Source organism: Pteronotus mesoamericanus, unplaced genomic scaffold (assembly GCF_021234165.1).
Source record: "Pteronotus mesoamericanus isolate MK-2021 breed Mesoamerican mustached bat unplaced genomic scaffold, CSHL_Meso_final contig_25, whole genome shotgun sequence".
In the NCBI taxonomy this organism is placed as follows: domain Eukaryota; kingdom Metazoa; phylum Chordata; class Mammalia; order Chiroptera; family Mormoopidae; genus Pteronotus; species Pteronotus mesoamericanus.
This window is the reverse complement of record NW_026555105.1, coordinates 19373248-19399935: the sequence shown is the minus strand read 5'-3', so window position 1 is coordinate 19399935 and position 26688 is coordinate 19373248. Positions and strand designations below refer to the sequence as shown.

At 49.7% G+C, this 26688-nt stretch overlaps 1 protein-coding gene across 1 annotated transcript; it reads left to right on the top strand.

Moving 5' to 3' along the window:
- Positions 1-1797: 1797 nt before the first annotated feature.
- Positions 1798-26008, top strand: BPIFB4 (BPI fold containing family B member 4). Its single transcript, XM_054573885.1, has 16 exons — positions 1798-1903; positions 2819-2881; positions 3275-3794; positions 4735-4839; positions 5648-5791; positions 8297-8360; positions 8817-8877; positions 9989-10080; positions 11688-11891; positions 12563-12616; positions 14584-14754; positions 17057-17124; positions 18875-18917; positions 20670-20733; positions 22723-22799; positions 25985-26008. Exons 1-16 carry the CDS (start codon positions 1798-1800, stop codon positions 26006-26008), a joined length of 1860 nt encoding a protein of 619 aa, XP_054429860.1.
- The last annotated feature ends 680 nt before the right edge of the window (positions 26009-26688 follow it).

Genomic DNA, 26688 nt, shown 5'->3' with positions numbered 1-26688 from the left:
TGTGCCTAGACCAGGGGCTGATAAGCCCCAGCTCATGTGACACCATCCGGGGCTGAGCACAGCTCTTGGAATTAGCTGCAAACCGCAAACCCTTGTGGTTTTGGGGCTCAATGCCTGATTTGCAGAGCAAATCTGGTTTCTGGTCTCTTATAATTATTCAGGGTTTCCCTCTCTGGGTTTGGACTTGGACTCTAGATAGTATATAAAGAGCCTGTGACCAGACCCAGCAGAGCACCCAGTGAATGAGACCTTTCAAGACTGAACTGCAGGGACCTCGCAGGGGTAAGGAAGAGCCCCTTCCCTTTCAGTGCCCAGGTTGGCTGGGGGAGGCTGAGGTCTGGTGCTTGCTGGTGCTCAGTATCCCTTCTTTAAAAAACCCATCTTTTTAACAGAAGGTGGTGATATCTTTTTGAACACAGAACTGTGGGGAGCGGTGGGGGGCGGTTAGGATGAGGTCAGGAAGACAGAAAAAAAGTTTTTTACATATACTAGTCCTTCATAGTCGAGTATAAATGAGTGCCTCTGATACTCTCCCAGGAGGAGATGGGCGTGGGGAAAAACACTTGGGGGCTTAGCGGACTTCAAGAGAAATGGGGGCAGGGAAAAGGGAAGGGGATGAAGGAGTGCAGGGGCTGAAGCCAGCAGGTTCAGTTGGGCCCAGATGGGAGGTGGTGAGTGTCTGAGGCGCATGACTGGGCAGACTGGGATGACGGAGGGAGAGAAGTGGGCACTGGCACGAAGGCAGCAACACGACGTTTCCCAGCGGCTTCCCAGCTCATCCCAACACGCAGCTTCACCCCTCCAGTCTCAGCCCCTGATCTCATAACGTAAGACCCGCTTCTTAGACGTCTGAAATAATAGTCCCAAAACAATAACAGTAGAAGCTGTTTATTGAGTGTCTATTGTATACCTGATATAATATGTTATGATTAGGAAGCGGAGGTCCAAAAATGTAAAGTCTCTTGACTAAGGATTAGGCTCAGATAGCTCCGCTCCAGAGCCCTTCATCTTAACCCAATGGTAGAACTGTCTCCTGCAAAGAGGTGGAAGAGGGTGCTGGCTGGCTGGCCAGCCAGCTGGCTAGAAGCATGGAGCGGGGGCTATGTGAGTGTGTTGATAAGTGAATGGACTGATGGAAGAATGAATGAAAGGGTGGAAAGGAGGATAGATCTACGGCTGGCTCATTGGCTGGCTGGATCATAGATGGATAGAAGGATAGATGGATAAAGAGGGGGAGATGGGTGGTTGAACGAGTAGATGGGTGAGTGGATGGATGAATGGTAGAATGGTTGGAAGGATGGATGGATGGACGAACAAGAGGGGGAGAACTGATGGTTGGAGGAGTAGACGGGAGTGTGGATGAATGGATGGGTGGAAGAAAGGATGGATGGGTGGGTAGGTGAACAAAGGGGTAGATGCTAGAGAGATTTCCCCAGAGCCTGTTTGCTACCAGTTTTGCTTTTTTGGTTGAAATACCCATGACCTCTCTCCTTGGGGCTTCATTTAGAAATTTCATCTTGGGAGATAATCAAACATTCATGTCCTGGGACAGTTAGTTAATGGGTCTGCTTTGTATCTCCAGATTAATTTCAGTTTGAAAAACTCAGAAGGTATTATCAGAAATTCTGGACTCTGCCCCATTGTGTGACCTTGGGGTCCTTTTTCCCAGGCTCTGGGCCTCAGGGCCCTGATATGCTTCTTGGAAGGAGGTGCCTAGCTCCACCTGCTGGCTAGGGTGAGGATGGCCGGCTACAGCCATCTGATGCATTGCCCCCTCAGCAGGAAAACGGTGTCACCATGTGGACTGCTTGGTGTGTGGCTGCTCTGTCTGTGGCAGCTGTGTGTGGCGTCCACCAAGAGACAAACACTGTCCTCAGAGTTACCAAAGACGTGCTGAGCAATGGTGAGTCCAGCCCTGGAGTGGGTAGAGGTGGCTTTGGGCAAGCAGGGTAGTCCTGCCAACGTTGAAGTTCCCAAGGGCCCTCTTCCTCACTGGCAGAGTCTATATCAGATGGATGGGTGGCCTTAGTTTCCCCCTTTACTTTTGGCTACTATTTCCTGAGCACCTACAATGTGCCAAACACCATGTTGGGAACTTTATGCATGAGGCACTAGAGAGCAGTGATTAAGTGCTTGGGTCCTGGAGTCAGTCTTCCTGGGGTCAAAAACTGACTGTGTGACCTTAAGTCTGTGACTTGTCTTCTCTGAGCCTCAGTTTCCTCATCCGCAAAATGGATATAATTAAAGTCCTCATCTCAAAGGACAAATATGAAAATTAAACAAATTGACCTTTGAAAACTTTGCACAACTCCCAGTAAATGGATAGCTCTCAAAAGTGAGAGCTATAACTATTCCTATCTCTAATCTCCCTTTCCCACTTCCCATCTGAGGCTATTATGAGAATAAAAAATGAGATCATTTCCTATCTGAGTGCTACAGGCCTCAACTTCTTTATCCATAAGATGGGGATAATAATTCTGACCCTGACTATTTCCCAGGAATCTGTTGGGATAATGCGTGAGGAAGTAGGGTTTTTTTTAAGCTGTAGAGTGTGGAACGCTTGGAAGGATGGGAGAGGGAGAGCATTTATACGGGTTTGGCTGAATGCTGTTGAAACCTAGTTAGAGTGTGAGCAGGTCAAAGTCAGCAGCTCATGAGCTCACCAGGAAGTCTGGAGGAGCCTTCCCATGCGGCCTCGGCACTTTCCCCGTGGGGACAGTGGGGCCCAGAGAGCCAGCCAGTGCTCCAAGGTGGTACCTGGGGGCTGGGGGTAGAAGGAAGGGAGGAACCTCTAACTGACACCTTTGCTTCTCTGCAGCCATTTCTGGCAACCTGAGACAAAGCGATGCTCTCCACTCAGCTCTGAGAGAGGTGCCCATGGGTAAAGCTGGTAGTGATGGTGGTGGGCCTCTCCTGGGGGGTCTGCTTGGTGGAAGTGGAGGTGGTGGGGGAGGTCTTCTGGGGGGCCTGCTTGGTGGTGGGGGTGGAGGGGGTGGCAGTGACCTGTTGGGTGGAGTTGGAGGAGGCTTATTGGGTGGCGGTGGTAGCAGTGGTGGGGGGCTGTTGGGTGGCAGCGGTGGCGGGTTGTTGGGCGGCGGTAGCAGTGGTGGGGGGCTGTTGGGTGGCAGCGGTGGCGGGTTGTTGGGCGGCGGTAGCAGTGGTGGGGGGCTGTTGGGTGGCAGCGGTGGTGGTCTCTTGGGTGGTGGTGGTGGTGGTCTTTTGGGTGGTGGCCGACACCGTTACGATGACTACAGAAACGTTGAATTCCCCCGAGGTGCTGGTGGTGTTCCATACAACGACTTCCATGTCCGAGATGCTCTCCCAAAATATACGAATGGCCACCAGCTTGGCGGTAATTACAAGTATGGTCGCATCGACACCAATGACAACGCTGCTCAGCTAGGGGGCAAATACCGATATGGTGAAATCCTTGAGCCTGATGGAAGCATCAGAGACCTCCGAAACAGCGACTACCGCAACGCTGTGAATGCACAGGGTGGCCAAAGGGGCTTTCCACGGTATAGGTCAGCCAAGGGTACAGCGACCGTGGGCAGGCTTCACCGGCGAGAGCTGCGGCCGGGAGAGCTCCCACCTGGTGTAGCCACTGGGGCTCTGGGTCCAGGTGGTTTGCTGGGCACTGGTGGCATGTTGGCAACCGAAGGCATCCTGTCAGGACAAGGTGGCCTGCTTGGCGGAGGTGGTCTCCTTGGTGACGGAGGACTTCTCGGAGGAGGGGGCCTCCTGGGCGTGCTCGGCGAGGGCGGCATCCTGAGCACAGTGCAAGGCATCACGGGGTAAGGAGGGGCTGGGATCTCCCTATCAAGCCACTAATGGTGAATCTCCAAACAGGGGTGATCACCCCCAGGCCTGAAGCTGGAAGAGAGATGATCTTCAGAGCCTTGGACACCTCAGGGCTTGGCCTCAGGACTGGAAGTCTTGAGAGTCTCACATTGTATGGTTTTAGGTCTTGTCATAAACAGTCCTGAATTTGAGTCCCAGCTCATTCTTTTCCTCTGCATCTCATTATCCCCACCTGTAGAATGGTCGTAATAATATAGTTTAGGTGGACAAAGCCCAAGGATTTAAAATCATATACACTATATATTTTAATTTTAATTCTGCTCATCCTCTTCCTCATATTCACTATTTAATTCAACAAATACTTAGAACTCCTTCCATGGCTTGAGTACTGTGTTGGCATTGAAGACATGGCTCCATGGTTAGCCAAGAAAAGACATATCTGTTGTCCTTGTGGAGCTTGTAGGCTGGCATGGTACATGGGCATTGAAAAAGGAACATGGAAATAATCTTACAATTACCACAGTGGTAAGAAGTTCATGGAGAAATGAGGATGCGTATAGTGGGGGAAATAAGGGAGGCTTCCTGGAGGAAGAGGACCTTGAGCTGAAATCTGAGAATGTGTAGGAAGAAACCAGGCAGAGAGAGGCAGGGACAAGCCAGAGGAATGGCATCTTTAAATTAAAAAAAAAAAAATCAAAGGAAATACATGGAAATGGAAAAGGTGGTCTCTGGACAGTGGGAGCGCAGGTCATGGCAATTGTTTTGTTTTTAGTCACTGTGTTTTTAAGTTCCAACCACAAACCTCAGGTCTCTTCAGAGTCCGGAAGGTTGAATGGGGCACAGAAAAGGGGACGTGAGGGAAGGCCCTCTCAGGTGAGTGGCATGGCCGGCAGCGGGGGTGACCGCCCTCTCCTCCCTCTCGGTCCCACGCAGGCTGCGGATTGTGGAGCTGACTCTCCCTCGGGTGTCTGTTCGGCTTCTGCCCGGCGTGGGTGTCTACTTGAGCTTGTACACCCGCGTGGCCATCAACGGGAAGAGGTGTGTGCCATTGGCCATGAAGGGGACTCCCGAACCTTATGTCCTGGCTAAGAGATCCTGGGCAGGTCATTTCCTTCCCTATACTTCAGCCTCTTTGTCCACAATTGAAAACACTAAGGTCTAATGTGTTACCAGCAAGTGCATGGTTTACGCCTCTGAGCTCAGGTCACCTTTAGGTCCCTGTCGGCAGGGAGGGCAGTCTGTGTGACGGTTGAGATCTGGGAGGCTGCAGTCAGGTGACAGCCTGTGTTCAAATCCTAACTCTTTTTCGAGCTATGTGACCTTGGGCCGGTCCCTGAATATCACTGGACCTCAGTATCTTCACCTGCAATGGGCATGATACTCCTCCTTTTCCAGGTGGCTGTGGCTGCAAGAGAGGGAAGGCAGGCAGATGCCTCCCTGAAGAGAGCCTGCTACCCGGCAGTGCTTATCAGAGGCCCTCAGAGCGGGGACTTTTGCACTGATTTCTCCCCGCAGATTGAGGTCATGTCTATAAAGTTAGGTCATTGGGAGGTCACCTTGGAAGCCAGAATTTATACATAGAGTTCATTTTTTTACCCCTGTTCCCAGCCTTTGAAGAGCCCACAGACTGAGGGCAGGGGCATAGATTTGTTCACTGATATCTTGAGGGACCAAGGAAGTCTTCTAGTCTGGATCCCCCCGAAGATGAGGAAGGGGCATAATAGATGCATAATAGCCAGGGGCAGGGTCAGCCAGGGTGAGAGATACCGGGCAGGCCAGGGTGCCACTGAGCTGCCTGGAGGTGGGGTCAACTCTCTGCCTCCTTGGCCTCATGGTTCTCCTCCAGTCTCATTGGCTTCCTGGACATCGCTGTGGAGGTGAACATTACGGCCAAGGTCCGGCTGACCATGGACCGCACAGGCTACCCTAGGCTGGTCATCGAGCGATGCGACACCCTCCTGGGCGGCATCAAAGTCAAGCTGCTGAGAGGGTGAGTCCCGGTGGCAGTGGGGTGCCTGGGGAATGGCGGAATGGTTTGTCTTTGGCAAACTGTGTGGTTAAGCAGAGGTTATGGAAGCATCCTGTGCTTCAAATCTCAGTTCCACTAGTCCTTGCTGTGTGACATTGAGCAATTCTGTTGCCCTCTCTGAGCTGTAGTTTCTTCATCTATGAAATAGGGGTAATTATTTTTCCTTTGGAACTGAAATAATGACTATAAAACACTAGTGTGGAATCTGGCATATTGTAAGTTTCTGAATATACATCTAGCAGGGGTGTCCAACCTTTTGGCATCTCTGGGCCACACTGGAAGAAACGCTGTCTTGGGCCACACATTAAATACATTGAGACATGTAATCACAAATATATCTCATAATGTGGTAAGTAAATTTATGACTTTGTGTTGGGCCACATCCGTAGCTGTCCTGGGCTGCATGCGGCCCATGGCTGCAGGTTGGAAGCCCTTGCAGGTTTTGTGTCCATTAGTGTCCCAGCTCATGGGAATATTTCCAAATTGCTGCTGTCCAATGCAAGTCAGGGGGTGAGTTTTTTCCCTATTACACCATCCCCACAGAGTGGCCCAGTCCCCACTTTCTGACCAGAGAGGTTTCAAGTGTCTGTGTACTGGCCAGTACTGCCCCCTGGTGGTGGTCTTGCACATCAGGGCAGCTCGGAACTGAGTCCCTTTCTCTTTGCTACCTGGCCCCAGCATGGGGGACCTCTCTTGGCTTTTCTCTTTGAGGCCGCTGGCCCTCTGCTCCTTCCCCTCCTGTCTCATCAATCTCTTGGCCCAGTCACTCCAGCCCTCCTCTTATCTACACTTTCAGAGCAGAAAAGCTCTTTTTGCAACTCGAACCAAGAATTTCTGATTCTCGTGAGCTTCTTTGAGTCTGCTCAGGGTGAGCAAAGCCCCAGAAAATTGGCCCTTGGTATTCCAATGAGGGAAGGCAGGGGCGAGAAATGCACAGAAACCGCACAGATTTTTAAATTCACATTTTTGCTAGGAAATACAGTTGACAATACAGGATTCAAAAATATAAAAAGACAAAAAGGTACAAAGTGGAAAGGGAAAGACTACCTCCATCTGCCTCCTTCTCACTGAGCTCACCTGCCAATTCCTTTGTACAAACGAAGCGAACACAAATGTAGATTCTTACGCCCCACCCGACTTTGAACACAAATGGGCACATGCTATAGACACCGTTTTGCACTTTCTGTTTTTCATTTCCTCAATTCTTGTTTAACTTTTTACAGCTGCATAATATTCTTCTAACTGGATGAACTACTGTTTATTGGCCCAGGCCCCTATTGCTGGACTTTGCAATTTGTCTAATCTTCTGCTCTGACAAATACGGTTATGAGTAACCTCTAGCATACATTTCACAGATGGACCAATGGGTCTATCTGATAATTTCCTAGAAGAAAACAGTCTGTGCCCTGGATGAATATAGATTAACTTCAAACCATCTCCCCAACACTCACAACCGCACACATGGATAAACACGGATGTGTATTTTCACGGGCCTTATCATCCAAGGAAAACTGGAACCAGGAAAGGACCCCTGGAGGTGTGAATCCATTTAAAAAGAAAAACAAAAGCTTAAGGGAAATGCGCTAATTAGGATTTTTTGGTCAAGAGTTTCTTTGCATTTTCAAACTGGCACAGCGTCGGACAGTCCGCTACAGCCTGGGTCGGGGGCACAGGCAGGGCAGTGTTCAGTGGGGTCGGGGGGAATCGATTCTTAGGGTGCCAAGCGGTCAGTGATATGTTGTATTACGATAGCCACATTACACTCTCCTTCTTACTACTGTGGGCCTGGGAAAGAAGTACCTGCAATACAAGTCTGTCTGTCTGTCTCTCCATCTATGTTTCTTGTCTATGTATCTATAATCTCTTTCCCCCTTAACTCACTGGTTAGAGCTGGGTAATGTGCTTAGAAGTTGGGCTGGGTCCCTTTTCTGGACCTCAGTTTTCTTGTCTGTAGAATGGATCATGTCTCCCAATCTTCTCAGCACCAAAAACTTCTTTTCTCTTGTGGACCACCTGAGTACAAATGATCAGCCAGTATTTCTCCTTCCCACAAACATTTATTGAGCACCTATTCTGCACTAGATACTATGCTAGGTGCTTGGATAAAATAATTCATTCATTTGCTCTTTGGGAAGATTACGCAAAGCTGCAACCAACAGTCCATTAGAAGAGGGGCAGAGGAGCAGGAGGGTGTGACATTTGCGGTTAAAAATCAGGACCATCCCAGCCCGGGCCTGGCCCATTGTAGAGCTCAAGAAGCATTTGTTTGTTGAATGAGCAAATGAATGAATGGATGGATGAGTGAATGAATGAATGAAAAGGCAATCAATTTGCCTGTGTAGCCGGTTCAGCTGCCGTTCCAGTTTTCAGAACAATTTTCCAGCACTAGCAGGTTCTCGCTGTTCAGACAGCCCGGGTGTGGACAAGCTCCGTGAACCTCTCATCATCCTGCTCCTCTCTCCTCAGCCTTCTCCCCAACCTCGTGGACAACTTAGTGAACCGAGTCCTGGCCAATGTCCTCCCTGACTTGGTAAGAACCTATCCCGGGACAGGGAGCAAGGAGCACAGTCTTTCTCCCCACTGAGAGGCCACAGTCCAGCCTCCAACCCTCCAGGCAAGCAGGTGACCCAGAGGGAGCTGGGGGCTGGGGCATGTTCTCGGGGTCTGGGAAGGACCCTGAGGAAAGTGGGGGGACAGATGAGTGAAGGGATAAGGAGGTGGAGCTTGAGGATCACACAGTTTTGAGTTTGAGTCCCAGCAGGGGCACTTCCAAGTTGTGTGACAAGTCATATCACCTCTCTGAGTCTCAGTTTCCCCATCTGTAAAATGGCGATGACGAGAGAGCCTTCCCTGTGGGGCTGTGGGGAGGGCAGCGCCAAGCACAGAGCGGGCCTGTCAACGTTAGCTGTCACCGTAGTTCTCCGCGTACACCTTCCACCACCCTTCCCATGGTCACCAGAACTTCGTGCTTTCCCTCCCCATGCAGCTCTGCCCCATCGTGGACGTAGTGCTGGGTCTTGTCAACGACCAGCTGGGTCTCGTGGACTGTAAGTTCCTCCTGCTTTGTTTTATTCGGCCAACATTTACCAGTGGCCAGTCACAGAGGCCTGGGCACAGCAATGTCTGGGAGAAGGACCCAGGGTGGTGGGGGCGGCAGACCCTCCTTCAGGCCCTTCGTGTTCTGTCACTAATGCATTGAGGGAGAGTCTACCTGCACTTCCCTTTTGTCCCCAACCACGCCTACACAAAGTCCCAGAGGGAGGAGGCTCCACCCCTGGCCCTGGGGGCTGCCCCTCGGACTGGGAGTCAGGGGGCTGGGTTTGAGCCCTGGCTCTGCCCTGGCAGCCGTGCGGACTTGAAGTGACTCTTCTGCGCTGCTCGGCTCTGAAATGAGGGGCTTGGCTTCATCCCACAGAGGGGTCGGAGAGGGAGAGGCAGGAGACACTGGAGACTGTGCGCGTGCTCAGAGCCAGGCTCCAGCGGGGTTTCTGAGCGGACGCGGCTGAAGGCCTGCCCGCCCCTCACTGCTGTGCGGCTCAGTGTAGCCGTGATTCCAAGGGCCCTTCTCACGTAGACCGCAGCTTAGTGGTGGCGTCTGAGTCATGCGGTGCGCAGCCTATGCAGCCGTACAGGGCAGCCCACTTGGCTGTGCACCACTTCTCTGCGATGCCAGGCAGTTTGAGGATGGCTTTCCCAGGCAGGTAAAACTCCCTCCTTTTGTGGCCAGAAACAAGGGAGGAAGAGCCCAGAGAGTGGGGCTGTTCATTGCCAGCAGCCAGAAAAATGCCAGATTCAATGAAACATCACAATGTAGGAATCCTAAAGCTTCTCGTTCAGTGTACAGGACTTCACAACTTCCAAAGCTTATTAATACCCAGGATCTCATTGCTTCCCCCCCCCCCGCCCACTACAATATAGTCCAAGGAGTTATGTTCAGCCTATTCCACAGATGAAGAGCCTGTAGCTCAGGGTGGTGCAGCATCTTGCCTGAGGTTACACAGCAAGGAAGGGGCAGAGCTGGGATTTGAACCGAGAACCCTTGCTCTTTCCATGGTTTCTGGAGCTGGACCCTTGCTGCTGAGACCCCTTGGGGCACAAGGAGGGAAGGGGTCTGGGAGGGTGTGGGGACCTCCCAGTGACTCCCACCTTTGCCCGCAGCTCTGATTCCTCTGGGGATATTGGGAAGTGTCCAGTACACCTTCTCCAGCCTCCCGCTTGTGACTGGGGAATTCCTGGAGCTGGACCTCAATGTGAGTGCCTGGACTCCGGGGCAAGGGGAGGTGGACCCTCCCTATTGGCAGGGGTGGGAAGGAGAGTCCTCGAAGGCTTCTGCTAAATGCCTGGGAAGCAACATTTGAACAGGACCCTTTATGATTAGATGAGACCCTTCTAGGAGCAGTGTCAAGAAATCACGATCACAGCCAGCACTTGTTAAGTGCTTACTGTGTACCGAGCCCATTTCTTGGCTAACCTCACAGCAACCATGTGAAGTAGGCATGCTTACGGAGGAAACTGAGGCATAGAGAGGTTAAGCCACTTGCTCAAGGTCACATACATAATAAATAAATGTGAACCTGGGATCTGAACCCAAGCAATCTGGATCCTAACTCCTAGAGCTGCTGCTATGAGCTAGGGCTTCCTGGAGGAATGAATCTGGCCGGCGGTGTGCTGGTAAGCACTACCAACCAGCTGTCATGCTTAACAAATCCTGACTTGTAGCATTTGCTGATTCTGTGGTATAAACACTCCCACCATGGCCAGTTTCGAGCTACCAACATGACTCACCGAACGTGGAGTTGGGAAGAGATACGTGGGCTTGGCTCTGGGAGCTGGTGTGAGCTGGGCCCAGCACATCGCTGAGGCCGGCCCCTCACTGCATGGGCACAGACATTCGTGCTCCCCTTGGGCTGTGTGAACACGGGTGCTGCCCCGCTTGCTCCATCAGATAACAGAGCACAAGTGCACACCCGCACTCTCCTGCACACAGCACACCTGTGCACATGTCTACACACACACCTACAATACTCATAAACACTGTGTGGCTGGGCTCTGGGCTGAGCCTGCAAGTCCCATGGTGCGCAGGGCAAGATTTCTGAGCTGATGGAGCTTGTAGTCTATTGGAGGGCACAGGCCGTCCAGGAATCACGCAAACAAATGTGCAAGTATAGGACATGAACGCTGTGAAATAAGGTCCCAGGCTATCGGCTCCTAAAGCAGGAATGTGATGTACCCAAGGAGGTCACGCAGGGCTTCCTGAAGGAGGCGACACTTGAGCTGAGACCTGCCAGATGAATGGGATGTACAAGAGAAGAGTGTGGGGGAGGGAACAGTGTGGGGGAGGGAACAGTGTGGGAGGTGCCACAGAGGTTCGCTGAAGTTGTGGCAGGGACTGTCAAGGCCCTGCTGGCCCTGACAAGGCTCTGTAGAGGGGGAGGGGGAGCGTGGCTCAAGAGAAGGTCGGGAGGATGCTGGGGTCGACCATACAATGCCTTGTAGGCCATGGGGAAGACTTTGGTCTTCAGAGAGTAGATTCACCAATATGTAGGTACATAAACATACTAACTCGTTATGGCAGGGCTGGGGGGAAGAATCTATGTCATATGAGTGTTTAAAATATATGGTGATATACCGTGGCTATAACTATAAATGGTGCTAAAGTGGGATCTGCAAGAGATCCCATTCCATCACAAAGTGAAGAAGATGTCAGGGCCATAAATGAGTCACTCAGACCCAGTGGGTTTAATCAAGGAAGGCTGCCTGGAGGCAGATTCAGAGTCTCACCCCAGCCTTTAGCCTTCTTTCTCAACTCTTGTGCCTGCACCCCTCCCTGTGACCCCTTTCCCCTCTGTTTCCCCAGACTCTCGTTGGGGAGGTTGGAGGAGGGCTCATCGACTACCCCCTGGGGCGTCCAGCCATGGCTCCCAGGCAAGAGATGCCAGAATTGCCCCCCATGGGTGACAATACCAACTCCCAACTGGCCATTTCTGCCAACTTCCTGGGCTCGGTGCTGACTCTCCTGCAGAAGCAAGGGGCACTGGATGTTGACATCACCGATGGCATGGTGAGTCCTGGCCCCTTCTGGGGGTGGGGCAGGCTGGGCAGCAAATAGCTTCCAATTGATCCTGCAGTCCCATGCATAACCTTGGGGAAATTGCTTTAAAGCGAGAACATAGACAGTCCACCCCTTGACTCATCTCCAGTTCATGAATATGTATCAATTATGTAAATACTTACAAAAGCATGGTGACTAGGAAGATTTTAAGTGATTTGCAGACCTGGCATTAAACAACATCAAGTCATATGGTGAGGAACTTTCTCACTCTTCAATTTTATTCAGTTTTATTCCAATCCTTTTTTAAAAGCACAATATGTATTCATTTATATGTATCTCCATATAAATGTTTGGAATCCTTTCATGTGAACTCACCGATGCCCACCTTGTTTTAAGGAAGAATTACATTTTTAGAGGACAAAGAGTTAGGTCTTGCCTCCTGCCCTCTAAGTCACACCTGTGGTAAGCTTGGGTGGCCGGCACGGTCCACTTGACCACAGAACAGCTGCTGTGATCCACATGGTTGCTGTTAGACAGGTAAGGTCTCCCAAGGGGTCTTTTAGGGGGGAGAAGAGGCTCCCACTGGTTGTCTGAGAACATGCAGGAGTTCATGACTATGTTAGCAGCTCCTGTCTGTCCCCATAGCCTTGGGGACTCACATAACTCTTCTTGTCCTGCAGTTTGAAGAGCTTCCTCCACTCACCACATCCACACTGGGAGCCTTGATTCCCAAGGTATGTAAGACGGCGCGTCTCCTCATCTTCAGCCTCGCCCTCCCAGGAGCTAACAGCCAGCACTAGGGTGAGGTGCTCTGAATGCACTGCCCCCCGCCCCAGAAGGGCAATAAAAATGGGTTGAAGGGCAGACCCTTATGAGAGAGGGTCATGGAGCATTGAGGTGGAAAGATCCTAAGCTCTACTTGTGGACTGGCCTGCACTGGTCTAATCCTGGCTTGGCTGCGTCCTCACTGCCTTACTGTGTGTCTTTACCCAAGCATCTTAAGATCTCTGAGCCTTAGCTTCCTTATCTGTCAAAAAGGGTGCTAACTCCTGTTCTACTGGTTCATCTAGGAGGATAAAGGAAATGGAGGAGATGTAAAGATGTTGATGCAGGGCACATGCAGGGGCATGATGACTTCCAGGGAAAAACAACCATACCTTTGGAGCAGAGAGACATGAATTTGAATTTCAGCTTAGCACGTCCCAACCGTAATACCTTAAACAAATGATTTCTCCCTGAGCCTCTGTTTTCTCATCTGGAAAACGGGCCAACAAAGTTCACCTCACAGGGTGGCCGTGGACCTGGGATTTGAATGTAGACACAGAGCAGGTATTTGATAAATGTTAATTATTATGCTTCTTTTTAACAATAACAAATTCTTAAAAAAGAAAGCAAATGCACTCTTGTCAGATTAGCGACCATATATAGTTGGAACAAAGGTCTTTCTTATCTCAGTTTTCATACCAACTCTGGTCCCAGGCCTGTTGTCCTGAGCCTGGAAGCAAATAACGTACTAAGCGTTATACAGGTGTGAAGGATTTCTGTAATCTACAGCCATTTTAGACACTTTCACCTCTTTTTTTACCCGTCTAGTCTAGTGCTGGGTGGAACGCCAAGCAGTCAGAAAGGAGGCCAAACTCAACAAATAGTCACTATCGCCCTCATGTGGTCAAAAGCTGAATGGCAGAACACCGTGATTATGCATGATGTCAAAAGCAGTGGCAGCTCCCAGGAGGTGGGGTGGACCCCTCCAGCTGGACTTTTATTTATTGGGCCACTTCTTATGAGCCCTGCACTTTACAGTTCATGAATTTTAAAAATAATTCTCTCTTTCATTTGGCGCTAATCATGCCCCCATCCACAGGGCCAGAAGGGGATAACCCATTTTACAGATAGGGAAACGGAGGCTTGGAGAAGTCACGCAGTGTGACAGCAGCAGATCTGGGATAGCTCAGGGACTCATGCCTTGAAATGGGGTCGTGTCTGCAGCGGGGGAACCAGGCTAGACACTGAGGAATGTCTCCTGGAGACCCAGTCTGGGCAAGTCGCCAGGAGAGGCATCCCGAGTCTCCCGTGGCTGTGGGGAGAGAGTTCGAGGTAACTCCTCAGCGTCCCTGGGAGGACAGGTGCTGCTAGTTCTTGAAAACTCTGTCTGTTGGGTTGGGGGTGGTTAGGATGCAAGACCCCTCAGGGGAGTATCTTGAAAAAATCCCTTTGTGAAAAGCCAATTCACCAAATCATTGATTTGTTGAAAGCCAATGGGCCAAAAGGTGAATTCACTGAGTGGCTAATTGTTAATTGGATGAATTTACTAGATTTGCCAATAGACCAAGAGATTGCTCAGAAGATCTTCACCTTGAATGTGTTCAAGAAAATGAAGTCTCCCTAGGGCCAGGACCCACACTACTGCATTATATATGGAGGAGTTTTCAATTTAATGGATTTTTTTAAAAAAAATAATTATGTTACTTTTTAAAGAATTAAACATAATTCTTAACTCTATGTAAGAGGCTCGGAGAAGGCAGCTCTTGGCTCAAATTTGGCAGCAGGTTGGAGCCTTTACGAGTGGTTTGTAAGAGTCAAGTGTTGCTGTTGGATCTGTGGTAACCAGTGTGAGACACCGCCCCCCGCCCGGCCCGCACCCCCCCACCCCCCCAGCTACCCAGGGCTCTGCTCAGTCTGGCCTGGTGTCTACCCGCAGGTGTTCCAGCAGTACCCTGAGTCCCGCCCACTCACCATCAGGATCCAGGTGCCGAACCCACCTTCAGTGACACTACAGAAGGACAAAGCGCTGGTGAAGGTGTTTGCCACCTCTGAGGTTATGGTGTCCCAACCCAATGATGTCGAGACCACAATCTGCCTCATCGATGTGGTGAGTGTCTGGGAGTGTGGGTGACTACATGGTCACCCACGTGGGAGTCCACAGAGTCCTTCAAATCTCTGCAGTCCCCACCATAGTGACTGCTAGCTTGACCAGATGATCTGATTCAAACCCAGTCTTTAGCACTTCTAGCTGTGTGACCTTGGGCAAGTCACTCCCTCTCTCTGGGCTTGATTTTCTCCTCTGCCACAGGGGTATGGCAGCAGGGCATTATTAAGATGATCAAAGCAGTACCTAATGTTTCGTAAGGGCTCCAAAAGTGTTGCTTATTATTATTCTCACAGGTTGTACACCACAGTGCGTGGCACAGTAGGCCTTGGTGATGCATTCAGCAATATTTATTGTGTACCTACTATGTGTTATGCTTTCTACAAGATACTGGAGGAAGGGCAAACTAGACAGATGGTACTGGCTCTCTTGTCCCTGGTACCCAGCAGGGTATAGATACAAATATAATTTCCACAACTCTTTCATAGAGAGGAATCCCCTCAAAATCATGTTCCCTTTCTTAAAAGGCTCTATCAGTCCTGAGCTATAAACCAATCACCTCACAATGGCCCACAGATTCCTTCCAGATCAACCCCTGGTCACCTTTCATCTCCTCAATCTCTCCTCCGCATGCCAGGCACAATACCACCCCAGGGCCTTTGCACATGCTGCTCTCTCTGCCTGGAATGTTCTTCCTCTGGATATCTATATGGCTCATATTCTCACTCTCTTTAGGTCTCTGCTCAAATCCCACTTTCTGACCGCCTGTCTAAAATATCCCCACCTTTCCCATCTCTCTGTCTCTCTCTCTCTCTCTCTCCCCCCCCTCTCTCTGTCTCTGTCTCTGTCTCTCTCTTTCTCTCTGCCTCCCTTGCTTTACTTTGTCTGTACTCGTAACCGACATTATAAAGTGTACTTTGTTTGTTAGTTTATTGCTGGGCAGGATGCGAATTGTCTGGATCTCCAGAGCCTCGCATAGGGTCCAGCACGTAAGAGGTTCTTAGTAAATATTGTCAAAGGAATGGGTTGTATGAAGTGCCACTCCCCCGTCCCTGGTCAAAGCTTTAGACTCCGACATTTGGGTTCTGTCCTTCCCAGTCTCCCCACCCCGGACTCAAGACCAAATGAGCCACTTCTAGTCCGGGAGGTTGGGAGCGTGCTGAGCCCCAGTGTGGGGGAGGGGCCTCTCATCGGCAGATGAAAGATTCAAAGGACTGATTCTCACCCAGTGAGTGGGGATGTCTTCCACTTGCCAACCCAGTCCCATGCTGATTAGTCCCTCTGTGTGGAGATTTTCCTGTCAACAGCCTCAGTGTTTATCTGATCCCGCTCAGACCCCTGCCATGACTACCCAGGACCCCCAGGGGGCAGGCCTGAGTCCTCTCGAGCGCACTACCCCTGCCTGGTCAGGCTCCGTCCCGCTCCAGCCTCCTAGAGTCCAGTCACCTCCTCGATCCGGCCTGTTCTCTGTCCTTGCAGCGGCAGCCTCTGTCCTGCCCCAGGGTTTTGCAACATACCTTCCGCACTGCCTGGACCACTCCCACACCCTCTTCATCTGGCCAAATCCTGCCTATCCTCCAGGCTCAGTTCAAAAGCTATTTCCTCATGAGTGGGTAGAATAATTTCCATGCCCAGTAGGGCTCTGCCGTATTACCCAGGCACCCTAATGATCGTTATTATTGTTATTATTAATAATGTCACCTGAATTTGTTAGAAGCTTCACTTTTTTCATAAGACTTAGTTTATTTTATTTATGGGGTGGGGGAAGAGACAAGGAAGCAGAGGGATTTTCCTACGAGGTTTTTGCTCGGAGAGGAGGATGAGTCTCAACATTTTATCCCTATCATTGGGGGAAAGCAATTATGATTGACAGTGATGATATCCAATCCCATCCAAGAGCTCATCTGAGGCAGGTTTCCTAGGCTGCAGCATACCCCGCCCTTTTGAGATGGCTCTGAGAAGCTTGTAAATACCTGGTGCCAATCTTTGGCTTCTTGTGACAGCTGTCTTTCTGAGAAGTGTTCATTAGCCCTTGCTGTGATTTACTGGTGAACAACAATTAAGGAGGGCAATTTATTATTCCTAACTCCCTCTCCTCCAGAGCGGAGAGGTCCATTATATGCTGAGTGCTACTGGTGGTCTTGGCTTATAAAAGGAAGTTTGACCAAGACCTCAGGGAACAGCCTGCTGCAACGCTCCGTGTTAATGGAGCTCCTAACCAGTGCCTGGCACACAGTGAGCCCTCAGCAAGCAGTGACCAAGATATGACGGCACTGACATCTTATTCTCCTTCTCTTTCCTCCAGGACACAGAACTGTTGGCCACGTTTTCCGTGGAGAGCAATAAGCTCATGATCGATGCCAAGCTGGACAAGTAAGGGGATTTGTGACCTCAGGTTCCTGCCCCTCAGAAAGGCTGCTTGGGTGCTCCATGTCTGGTACCAGCCCACGGGGCAGGGGGGCTCCAGGGAGGGCCTAGCAGTCTCCTGTCATGGCTTCAGTGCTGGGTAAACCCAGGAGGCTACCAAGGTGAACGAGGGCCAGGACTACAAGACCGCTGGCATGAGCCTGGCAGGAGGTGAAGCCATGAGCTTGATAGAAGGAACCTACTGCCAATTGTAACAATATCAGTAATAATGATGGTGCCGGTGATGATGCCGTGCAGGCTCCGCCCTGGGTGCTCATCTGCGTCACCTTGTTTAGCCTGCGGAGTCAAGGGTGTTATTCTCCTGTTTTGAAAGAGGAGAAAACTAGGGCTCAGGGAGGTGGATTTACTTACTTAGGGCCACAGCCTGAGTACAGAGAAGGGCTGTGAGCCAACCCAGGTCTGTCTGACCCAGAGCTGTGTTGAATGGTTATAAGCATGGGCTTTGGAGCCAAGCAGCATGGGTTGAAATCACAATGTGACTACTCACTGTGTGACACAGGCCAAGTGACCATGCCTCTCTGAATCTCAATTTTCTCATTTGAAAATGGGGATAATTGTTCTTGCCTCATAGGACTCATAATAATAATAATTATTATTCATTGGTTGCTTTCTATGCACCAATTACTGAGCTAAGCCGTGTGTCTTCATTTAATTTTTGACATCAACCCATGTAAGTGTTATGATTATACCCATTTCAAGACAAATGAGATTGAATGTAAAAATTTCAGCTTGTGCCTAGTTCATAAGTTTTTATTCTTACAACAAATATTTATCAAGCTCAACAATGGGACTTAATCATACGTTACGAATCGGAGCCACCCAGGAGTGTGCAAGGAGGCGACGTTTGACCTGAGGCCTGGATGCAAAGGGCCACACGAGGAACTGGGGTTTCCGGCAGTGCAAGCAGCACAGCCGGCCTTGGAGGGGCAGAGAGAGCTTGGGTGTCGTGGGTAGAATGGCCGAGCGCGGGGGACTGGGAGTGGAAGTTGGGAAGGAGTAAAACATTTGTCTCTTTGCTGTTGGACTCTCCAATGAGCCTGGCCCATGGGCGAGTCTGGTCTGGCCTCTTTTCGGTAGGACTGTCAGTTTGCAGGAGAGGTTCGGGCGCAGAGAGACTGAGGCCCTCAGAGTGCAGAGAGAACCCTTGAACCCAGGCTTCAGGCCTCCCTGCCCAGAATAGTGCAGCAACCAAGAGCACAGGCTCAGGGCACGAGTCCTGGGCCCCGCCTCCTGAGCTCTGTAGCACCTTCAGGCTAGCTGGAGCCTCAGGTTCCTCCCCTCAGCGTTGCTGAAAGGACTAAACAAGATAATGAGGACCCCACGTGTGTACGTGGCACTTGCCATGTGCCAGGCACAGTTCTAAGGGCTTTATTTTAATTACTTCACTTAGGCCTTGCATCCACCCACTCTGAAGAGGAGGAAACTGAGGCACAGAGAGTTTAAGTATTTTGGCCAAAGACACACAGCTCGCAGGTGGTGAAGCTACCCTGGGAACCCTGTGTATGTGGTATAGAAAGCCCGGACATCATGTCTGGTACATGGTTGGTGCTCAAGACTTGGAGGCCACCATCATTCCTAACTCCCTCCAGATCAAGAGAAGTCGTCAGGAGGTGCTTCTGATAGCTTAGTGACATACAAGCCCCCCGTGATTCTCAGGCAACCACTACTTCTGACTGGCTGTGTACTTTGTCTGCAGGACCAACCTCAACCTCCGAACCTCAAATGTGGGCAATTTTGATGTAAGTACCAAGCTCAGGCCCCAGAGTGAGATCTTCCGGGAATGGCATTCCCATGGGCCTGGCTGGGGCCTGGGGTAGAGGCTGTGAATTCCAAAGCACTGGCGTCAGCTCTGTCAGGCCTCGTTTCACAGGTGGGGAAACTGAGGTCCACAAGCCTGGGAGGGGCCGAGTACAGACTCAGAGCTCCCACTCTGCCTGTGGCGCTGTCCCGTTTTACCTGTCTGCCCCCGGGGGGCCACATGGCCCGAATCTCTTCAATCCAAGGTGGCGAGGCCAGGGTGGGGGCAGCCATGTCCCACGGGACCCCTTTCTCCCTGGATTAGGAGTCTCTGCTTTGCCACTGACTCCCTTATGACCTTGACAATACCGACCCTCTCTGCACCTCAGTTTTCTCATCTGTAAAACAAATAGGCTTGGATTTTTTTCTAACCTCCCTTCTACCCTGCTTTCTGGAATTCTGCTTTTCTGACCTGAGACACTCATTGTCTTGGGGTCGGTGCTGTTTCACCTCTGTTCATTCTTGGGTCCCCTACTCTAATTAAGACCTCAGAAATTCCCCCCCCCCCCTTTAATAAATTGACAATGAAACAGACACTTGCTTCTTAGGACAAGCTTGGGTGATTTCCACATGTGCAGAAATAGTCAAATACACATTGTGTTGCCTGTTTTTTGAGCTTTTTGAACCCAAACAACTATAACCCATGGAGTCGGGATCGCCAGCTTCATTTTACAGATGGAGAGACTGGTGCCAGAGGATGGCAGTGACATGCGTCGCAACTGGTTTCTGGCAGTGCCAGGGCTACGGCTGGGATCTCTGGACTCCAAGTAGAAAAAGAAGCTACCGCTTAGTGTGAAATCAGTGAATATTTATGAAGCAACTGCAACTGGCAGCAGGAATTAAATTGCACTTAAAAAAACCCCCAAACTATTCTCATTTAATCCTCATAAAAAAACCCTGATGACTTGAGTACAGTTATTAGCCCATTTTCCAAATAAGGGAGCTAAACACAGAGATGCTAGGTGACTTTCCCAAGATCACTGAGCCGGTAAGAGGCAGCGCTGGGATGCAAGTCCCATGTTCTCGTCTCGGTAGCACCGTGTGGCGCTGCACCACAGCAAGTTTTCTACATATATGAAGTGAGTTTGGCTTTGACATCACCCTATGAGGGAAGGATTAGTCACTTCCATTTTCAGATGTGGGAACCAAGGCTTAGAGAATCTAAGAGAGATCAGGTAGGAAAAGGCTCAGGACCAGGCATTTTTACATGGTCTGCTCCTAATCTTCACAGCATCCTTACAAGCTGGGCTTTACCGGATCACTTTGCAGATGAGGAAACTGAGGGTCAGCGAGGTGATGGTATCTTCTCAGAGGTCCATGGAGGCTGAACTGGGCTGGGAACCCGGAGCAAGGGCTACAGAGCCCAAGGACCTTCAGTAACAATATTGTGGTTTCAGAACAATCCACTGCAGACCTCGTGCTCTGTGTCCCCTGGGGAAGAGTTGGCCTTCCTTCTGTCCCTGCCTCCCCATGAATCTTGGACCAGAGGTTGCATGCCTGAGGCCTTGGCCTCCCCATCTGTGCAGAGAGCAAGCTTCCAGCTCAGTGGGCCTGGAGTCACGGAGCTCTGACTGCCAGCTCCCAGGTTGTCCCAGGGCAGCTTGGCACCTTCCTCTTGGGTCACAGGGCAGAGCTCAAAGGAGCCCGTGGCATCCCAGTGGCCTGGTGCCTGAGTTCTCGTTCTTTCCCTGCAGGTTGGCCTCATGGAGGTGCTGGTGGGGAAGATCTTTGACCTGGCGTTTATGCCCGCGATGAACGGTGAGAGCGCGTGCCTGTGCCTCGCAGGGGCGCGCAGCCCAGAGACCAGGTGGCTACTGGTTTGCTAGCCATGTAGGATAGGCATAGCCATTCTGCTGCAACAGTATTGCTAGAACTTCGTTCTAAGCTTATTTATTTAAGCCTCTGAAAGTAAATGTTGCCACAGGGGTCCACCAACTTCCTTATCAGCTGCTTCTGCTTTATTTATGTTTTTTCTTACTTGGCTGATTGTTTTTGTGTTTCTAATAATCTATGTCAAATTCTGATTGTATATAGACATTATATGTGTGCAAATTTTCAAAAGTCCAGAGCAGTTTAAAAAATAAAACCTCACCTCCAGGGTCAATTAATCTCAACATCTGGGTATATTTCCTCCTAAACTCTTCTTTCTTCATTTTTTTTTCCAAATCAGTCCAAAATCGTTTCTGATTTATTTTTGTATGTTTATTTTTAATTGTGGTAAAATACAAATAACATAAAATTTACCTTCTTAACCATTTTCAGGTACATGGTTCAGTACTGTTAAGTTTAGTCACATTGTTATGTGCCTGGCTTGTTTTTAATCATGTATTTATTCCTACTCATACATGAACTACATACATACATTATTATTATTATTGTAAAAAGTTCAACTATTACAGATAAAGCTGAAGTTGCTCTTACCAACATTCCCAGCCTCCTACCCTGTGGTCTGCCTCCTTGGCAGCCACATTATCAGTCAAAGGCTTTCTTGTCCACCTTCCTAAAAATAGACAGCACGTGGTTCTGCCTCTCTGCAGCTACTTATTGAACTGTGGGGCCCTCTGGAGGCTGGGACAGATGGTCCATCAATTGGGTGACCCCATTAGGACTGGAAACCTCAGCCCCCAAACCATCATGCCCCTCAGCTCCGATTTCTCTCTCCCCGCTTCTGCTGTACCAGCCGGGCTCCATTGGGGAGCTCTTGATGTCAAACAGACCCTTCTGGGAACTGTCACAAAAGGAGGTTGAGTCTCGATTGTAGGAAAGGGCTGGTCACAAAGCCCACGCATACTCCCAGCAGGAGAGGGTGATGTCAGGAGCTGGGCTGGGCTGGGCTGGGCTGATCTGGGGAAAGAGATGGAGACTCTCGTCCTGGCTGGGTCCCTGGGAGGCGGCGTGACTTGGCAGCACGTCTCTCGATCTCGCTAGGACGCAATTCACCGTTTTCAAAAGTGAGAGATTGGATTAGATCCATGATTCCCAAAGTAGGTTCCATGGAAAATTAGTCCCAAAAGGTATTCTGAGGAAAAGGTTCCATGGACAAGTAAGTTTGGGAAATACTGATTATACTCCTCTGGGGTACATTCACAACGTCCTTTGCTCTCTGGAAAGTCCTGCTGGAGTCAGAAAGACTATTTAACTTCAGTTAGTCCAGCTTCTCCCACCTATCCATTTCTGCTTCCCTTCCTCTCTTCTTTCTCTATTACCTTCTTTTTTTCTAGAACATTCATTGGCAGGTCTACTTAGGCTCTAACCATCTAAAAGCAAACAGTGCAACCCACGGTGGTCCTTTGCGGGCCTCCCTTGCCTCCTTCCATGCCTTCATTCAGCAAACGTCTGCTCTCTCCTCCGTGCCCAGCCCTGGGCTGGGTGACACCGGGGACACAGTCCTTGCCTGAGGAGATCCACAACCTGGTAGAGACGAGGCAGCAGATGTGGAAACAGAGAATCAGTGTTACGTGGTTTCTGAGATGGAGTTGTTCAGGAGGAACGGCAGGAGCCCAGAGCTGCTTGGCGGGGGGCAAGGAAGCCTTATAGCAGAGGTGACATCCAAACAGCGTCTCAGGAAGCCTGAGAGCTCCGCATGCAGGCAAGGGTGGGGAGCATGTCTGGGCAGGAGGAACTGCAAGGACAAAGGCCCAGAGACGTAAAAGAAATAACTAGCCTTCTTGCAAATACTAGTGGCTCTCCAAAGGCTGACACCTCTTGGCCCTGCTGACTGTTCCTGACCACTTTTTCCCCCCACAGCTGTGCTGGGCTCCGGTGTCCCTCTCCCCAAAATCCTTAACATCGACTTCAGCAATGCAGACATCGACGTCTTGGAGGTAAGGGGAGATAAAACTTAGGGCAGGATAGGGCAAGAGGGGCCTCTTTTTCAAAGGATGGGGCTGAGGCACTTAGAAACGAAGCTGTTAAGAAGCCTCAAATGACGCTTTTCAAGTGCACGATCTCATCCAGTCCTCACGACAGATGTCTTTGCCCCCATCTTACAGGTGAGAATACTGAGGCTCAAATCAGCAAGGAGTTTGCCCAAAGTGAAAGTGTGATGTTGGTCATTGGAAAAACTTACTGAGTACCTAGTGTGTACCAGACAACATGCAAGGGGCTGGGGATGCAGCAGTGAATACAATATGTATAATCCTGCTCCTTACAAAGCTCTCCCAGCCAGTGGGGAGATGGGCCTTTGGGTAAATATTCCTGAAGGAATTGCTAATTATAATCATGGCAGGTGCTTTAAAATTCAAATGTAGGATCTTTGTTTTCATCATAAAAACCACACATGCTCAGTGTCTGAAATTTGGAAAATACACAAAAGATTAAACAAACATGTGTTTACCCTCCTAGACATGTATACAACCTAGCAATTATCACTGAGAACATTTCCTAGTTTGTATTCCAATCTTTTTGGAGTTTTATTTTGAAACATGGTTTTGATCAGGGAGTCAGTAGAGCTCTAGGGTTAAAGGATGAGGGCACTGGAGCCCCATGGCCTGGGTTCAAATCCTGACTCTGGCAGTTTCCAGCCGGGTGACTGGGGCAAGCTACTAACCTCCTCTGAGCCTCCGTGCTCCCCTCTGTAAAAAGGGGCTTGGCATCGCACCTCCCTATCAGGCTAACCTAAGACTCTATTAGGGTAAAATAAGATTCTGCTTGTGAAGTGCCTTGTACAGCCCCTGGTACTTAGTAAGCATTCTAGAAGCGTCTGTCCATGTCTTCATGATAATAAAGAATGCTGCAGTGAACATCTTGATGCACCAAACTGTGTCTGGATTCAGGATTTGGTTCCTTGGAACATATTCCCAGAAGTGGAATGAATGGGCCTCTGCCCCAGACTGACAACTTCCCCCCCGACCGAAAGGCGGCACCATGTGCGCTGTCGCCAGCAGTATGCGGGGAGCCCAGCTCCTCACACTCAGGCCAGGCTTGGCCTTGGCTCAAGGGGGAGCTCCTACCACCGTAGGGGAGCCGTCAAGGGAGGTGGCAGTGGCCTTGGGCGGGCGGTGTGGGCAGGGTCAGATGCAGGCTGAGGGACCGTCCACAGAGGGGAGCCAGTCCTGGAGCTTCTCTTGGATTCCTCCCTCAGCACGGCTCTGAGCCTCAGTTTTCTCATCTGAAAAAGGGTAAAACAACACCTATCTCATGGAATTTCTGGTGGGAAACTAAACGAGTACAGTATTTTTGTGTTAACTGTTATTACTCACTTTTAAAAAGTGGGATTGGCACAAATTCTTCATCTTCTTCTTCATCATCATCGTCATCATCTCTACCATTTGCTGAGTATGTGCGGTGCCCCATGCGCTGTTCTGTATGCACGTGGGCCTTACCATAACCGTAGCTGATGTTTGCCCTTGTGCTCTAGGTAAAGGACCTGAATATCAGAGAGAGTAGGCCACTTGCCCAAGGCCACCCAGCTAGTGAGGGGTAGGTTTTGCACTGAAATAATTGAGGCAGCTTACGTCGGTGGTTCTCAGCTGGGGCCTTATTGCAACCCCCTCAGCAACCTGAGGGCCTTTTTGATATGAGTGGGGATGAATTTTTCTTTCCTGAATAATCATGCTTGATTATTTTATGTCAAAACACAGTATTATATCATAAATTACTTACCTTCTATTTCTTCTTTATATTCCAGTAAGGGATTTACACTGGTTTTTAAAATATATCTGTAAGTAGATTATATAACCTATGGATCTTCTTTCAGAATAATAAAAGAGATAAACCAAATACTAGTAATAAAATGTAAAATGAGGTGTTAGATCTGAAGTGTGGAGGATCACGGGTTTAAAGAAAGACTCGGCCTTGCAGGCCCTCTGTAAATGGTAGCTATTCTTATTGTGATTATATGGGTCTAGTCATTTATTTCAACTTTTTACTTTGCAATAATTTTAGACTTACAGAAAAGTTGCAAAAATAGTACAGAAAGTTCCAGAATACTCTTCACTCAGTTAGCATCTGACATAACCAGAGTACAATGGTCAAATCCAGGACATTAACATTGGTACAAAACTAACCCACAGACCTCATTCACCAGGTTTCCCACTAATGTCCTTTGTCTGGTGCAAGAGCCCACTTTGCATTTTGTCGTCACCCCTCTTTTGTGTCTTCTAATCTGTGATAGTTCCTCAATTTTCCTTGTGTTTTATGACCTTGACATTTCTGAAGGGTTTGGCCCATTTGGGGAGATGTTCCTCAGTTTGGATGTGACAGATGTTTTCTTATGATTAGATGGAGGTTATGTATTTCTGGCAAGAATGCCACCAAAATGTGCCCTTCTCAGTGTGCCATATCAGGGGCACATGACGGTAGCATCTTATTCCTGGAGATGTGACTCTGAACATGTGATTAAGGTGGTTCCTGTCAGGCTCCTCCACTAAGTTACTATTTTTCAATTTGTTACTAATAAATATCTCACAGGGAGATCCTCTGAGACTATGCAAAAACCCTGTTGTTCATCACACTTTCTCCCACTGATCTCTGCACTCAGTAATGGTTCTTGCCTGCAGCAGATTGCCTTGGTGTTTGCCTGATGGTGAATTTCTATTTCTAGAATTCCTTTTACATTCATTAGTTGGAATTCTGCTGTAAGGAAGAGCCATCCTTTCTCCACCATTTATTTATTCACTCAATTATTTATGTCAGTGTGAACTTATGGGTACTCATTTTTCTTCTATGGGTTAAATCTATTCCTTTTATTATTTATTTCATTGCAGATATTTTTAAATTATGAAAACTGGATATTAGAAGAGTCGGGAGAGAGGCTCAGGCCTGTTTCTCTTATTTTGGGCAAGAAGGATATGAGAGGCAGGGAGAGAAGTGTTTTGTCCAAGGTCCCCTGTTGCTAATGACATGGCCAGGGTGATCCTCAGGCCCCTTCGACCCCAGTGCCCCCGTGGTTCAGAGTTGCTCCTTCCCAGAATGTGACTTGCCTGATCCAAAGGCAGGTGACTATCTGCCGAGGCTGCAGCTGGAAGCCACCCCACCCGCTAACTGGGTTCTCTTTTCTGCCTTCCAGGACCTACTGGTGCTGAGTGCCTGAGAAACAGGAGACAGAGGCGCTGCTGAACCACACCCCCTGCCACCCCGAACAGGCTCGCCTGACATAGTTCTCGGCCCCGAGTCCCTTCAGCCCCCACAACAGGTCCCTGCCCAGCCCTCCACCCTCTACCCAACTATCCCTCACCCCAGGAAAGGATCCAGCCATTCTTTGCCCCTATTGGCAAACAGTTCCATCCACGGTCAGCCCCCTCGCAGGGGGAAGAAGGTCACCTTGAGGACCAAGGCCTTTCAGACTCCATGTTGGACTCTACGTTGAACACTTTAAGCTTTCAATAAAAGATTCCACTTTCCCTGCAGTCAGGGTGTGTCTCCATGAAGGACCCTTTCTCAGGGTCTGGGTGTTCCCTGCCCCACCATGGCTATGCTGGGGACACCTGGCAAATTGTAGCTACAGCTGGATAGAGGTTGGGTTTGGTTCATGGCTGAAAAATGTCACACAACTCTGAGGCCCTGCAATGGCAGGGCAGGAGGACCTTTAAATTCAGTTCTCACTGCCTTTGCTCTCACTTAGCTTGGCTGATCCCTCTTGCCTCCGTTTCCCCCCACCACTCCTCAGCCCATGGGGAGAGCCAGGATTCAAAAGCTACAAGTTCAAAATCATCAGGCTTCACCCAGACAGCGGTATTTCTTGCAGCCTCACTCCTGTGTGCCACACTGACC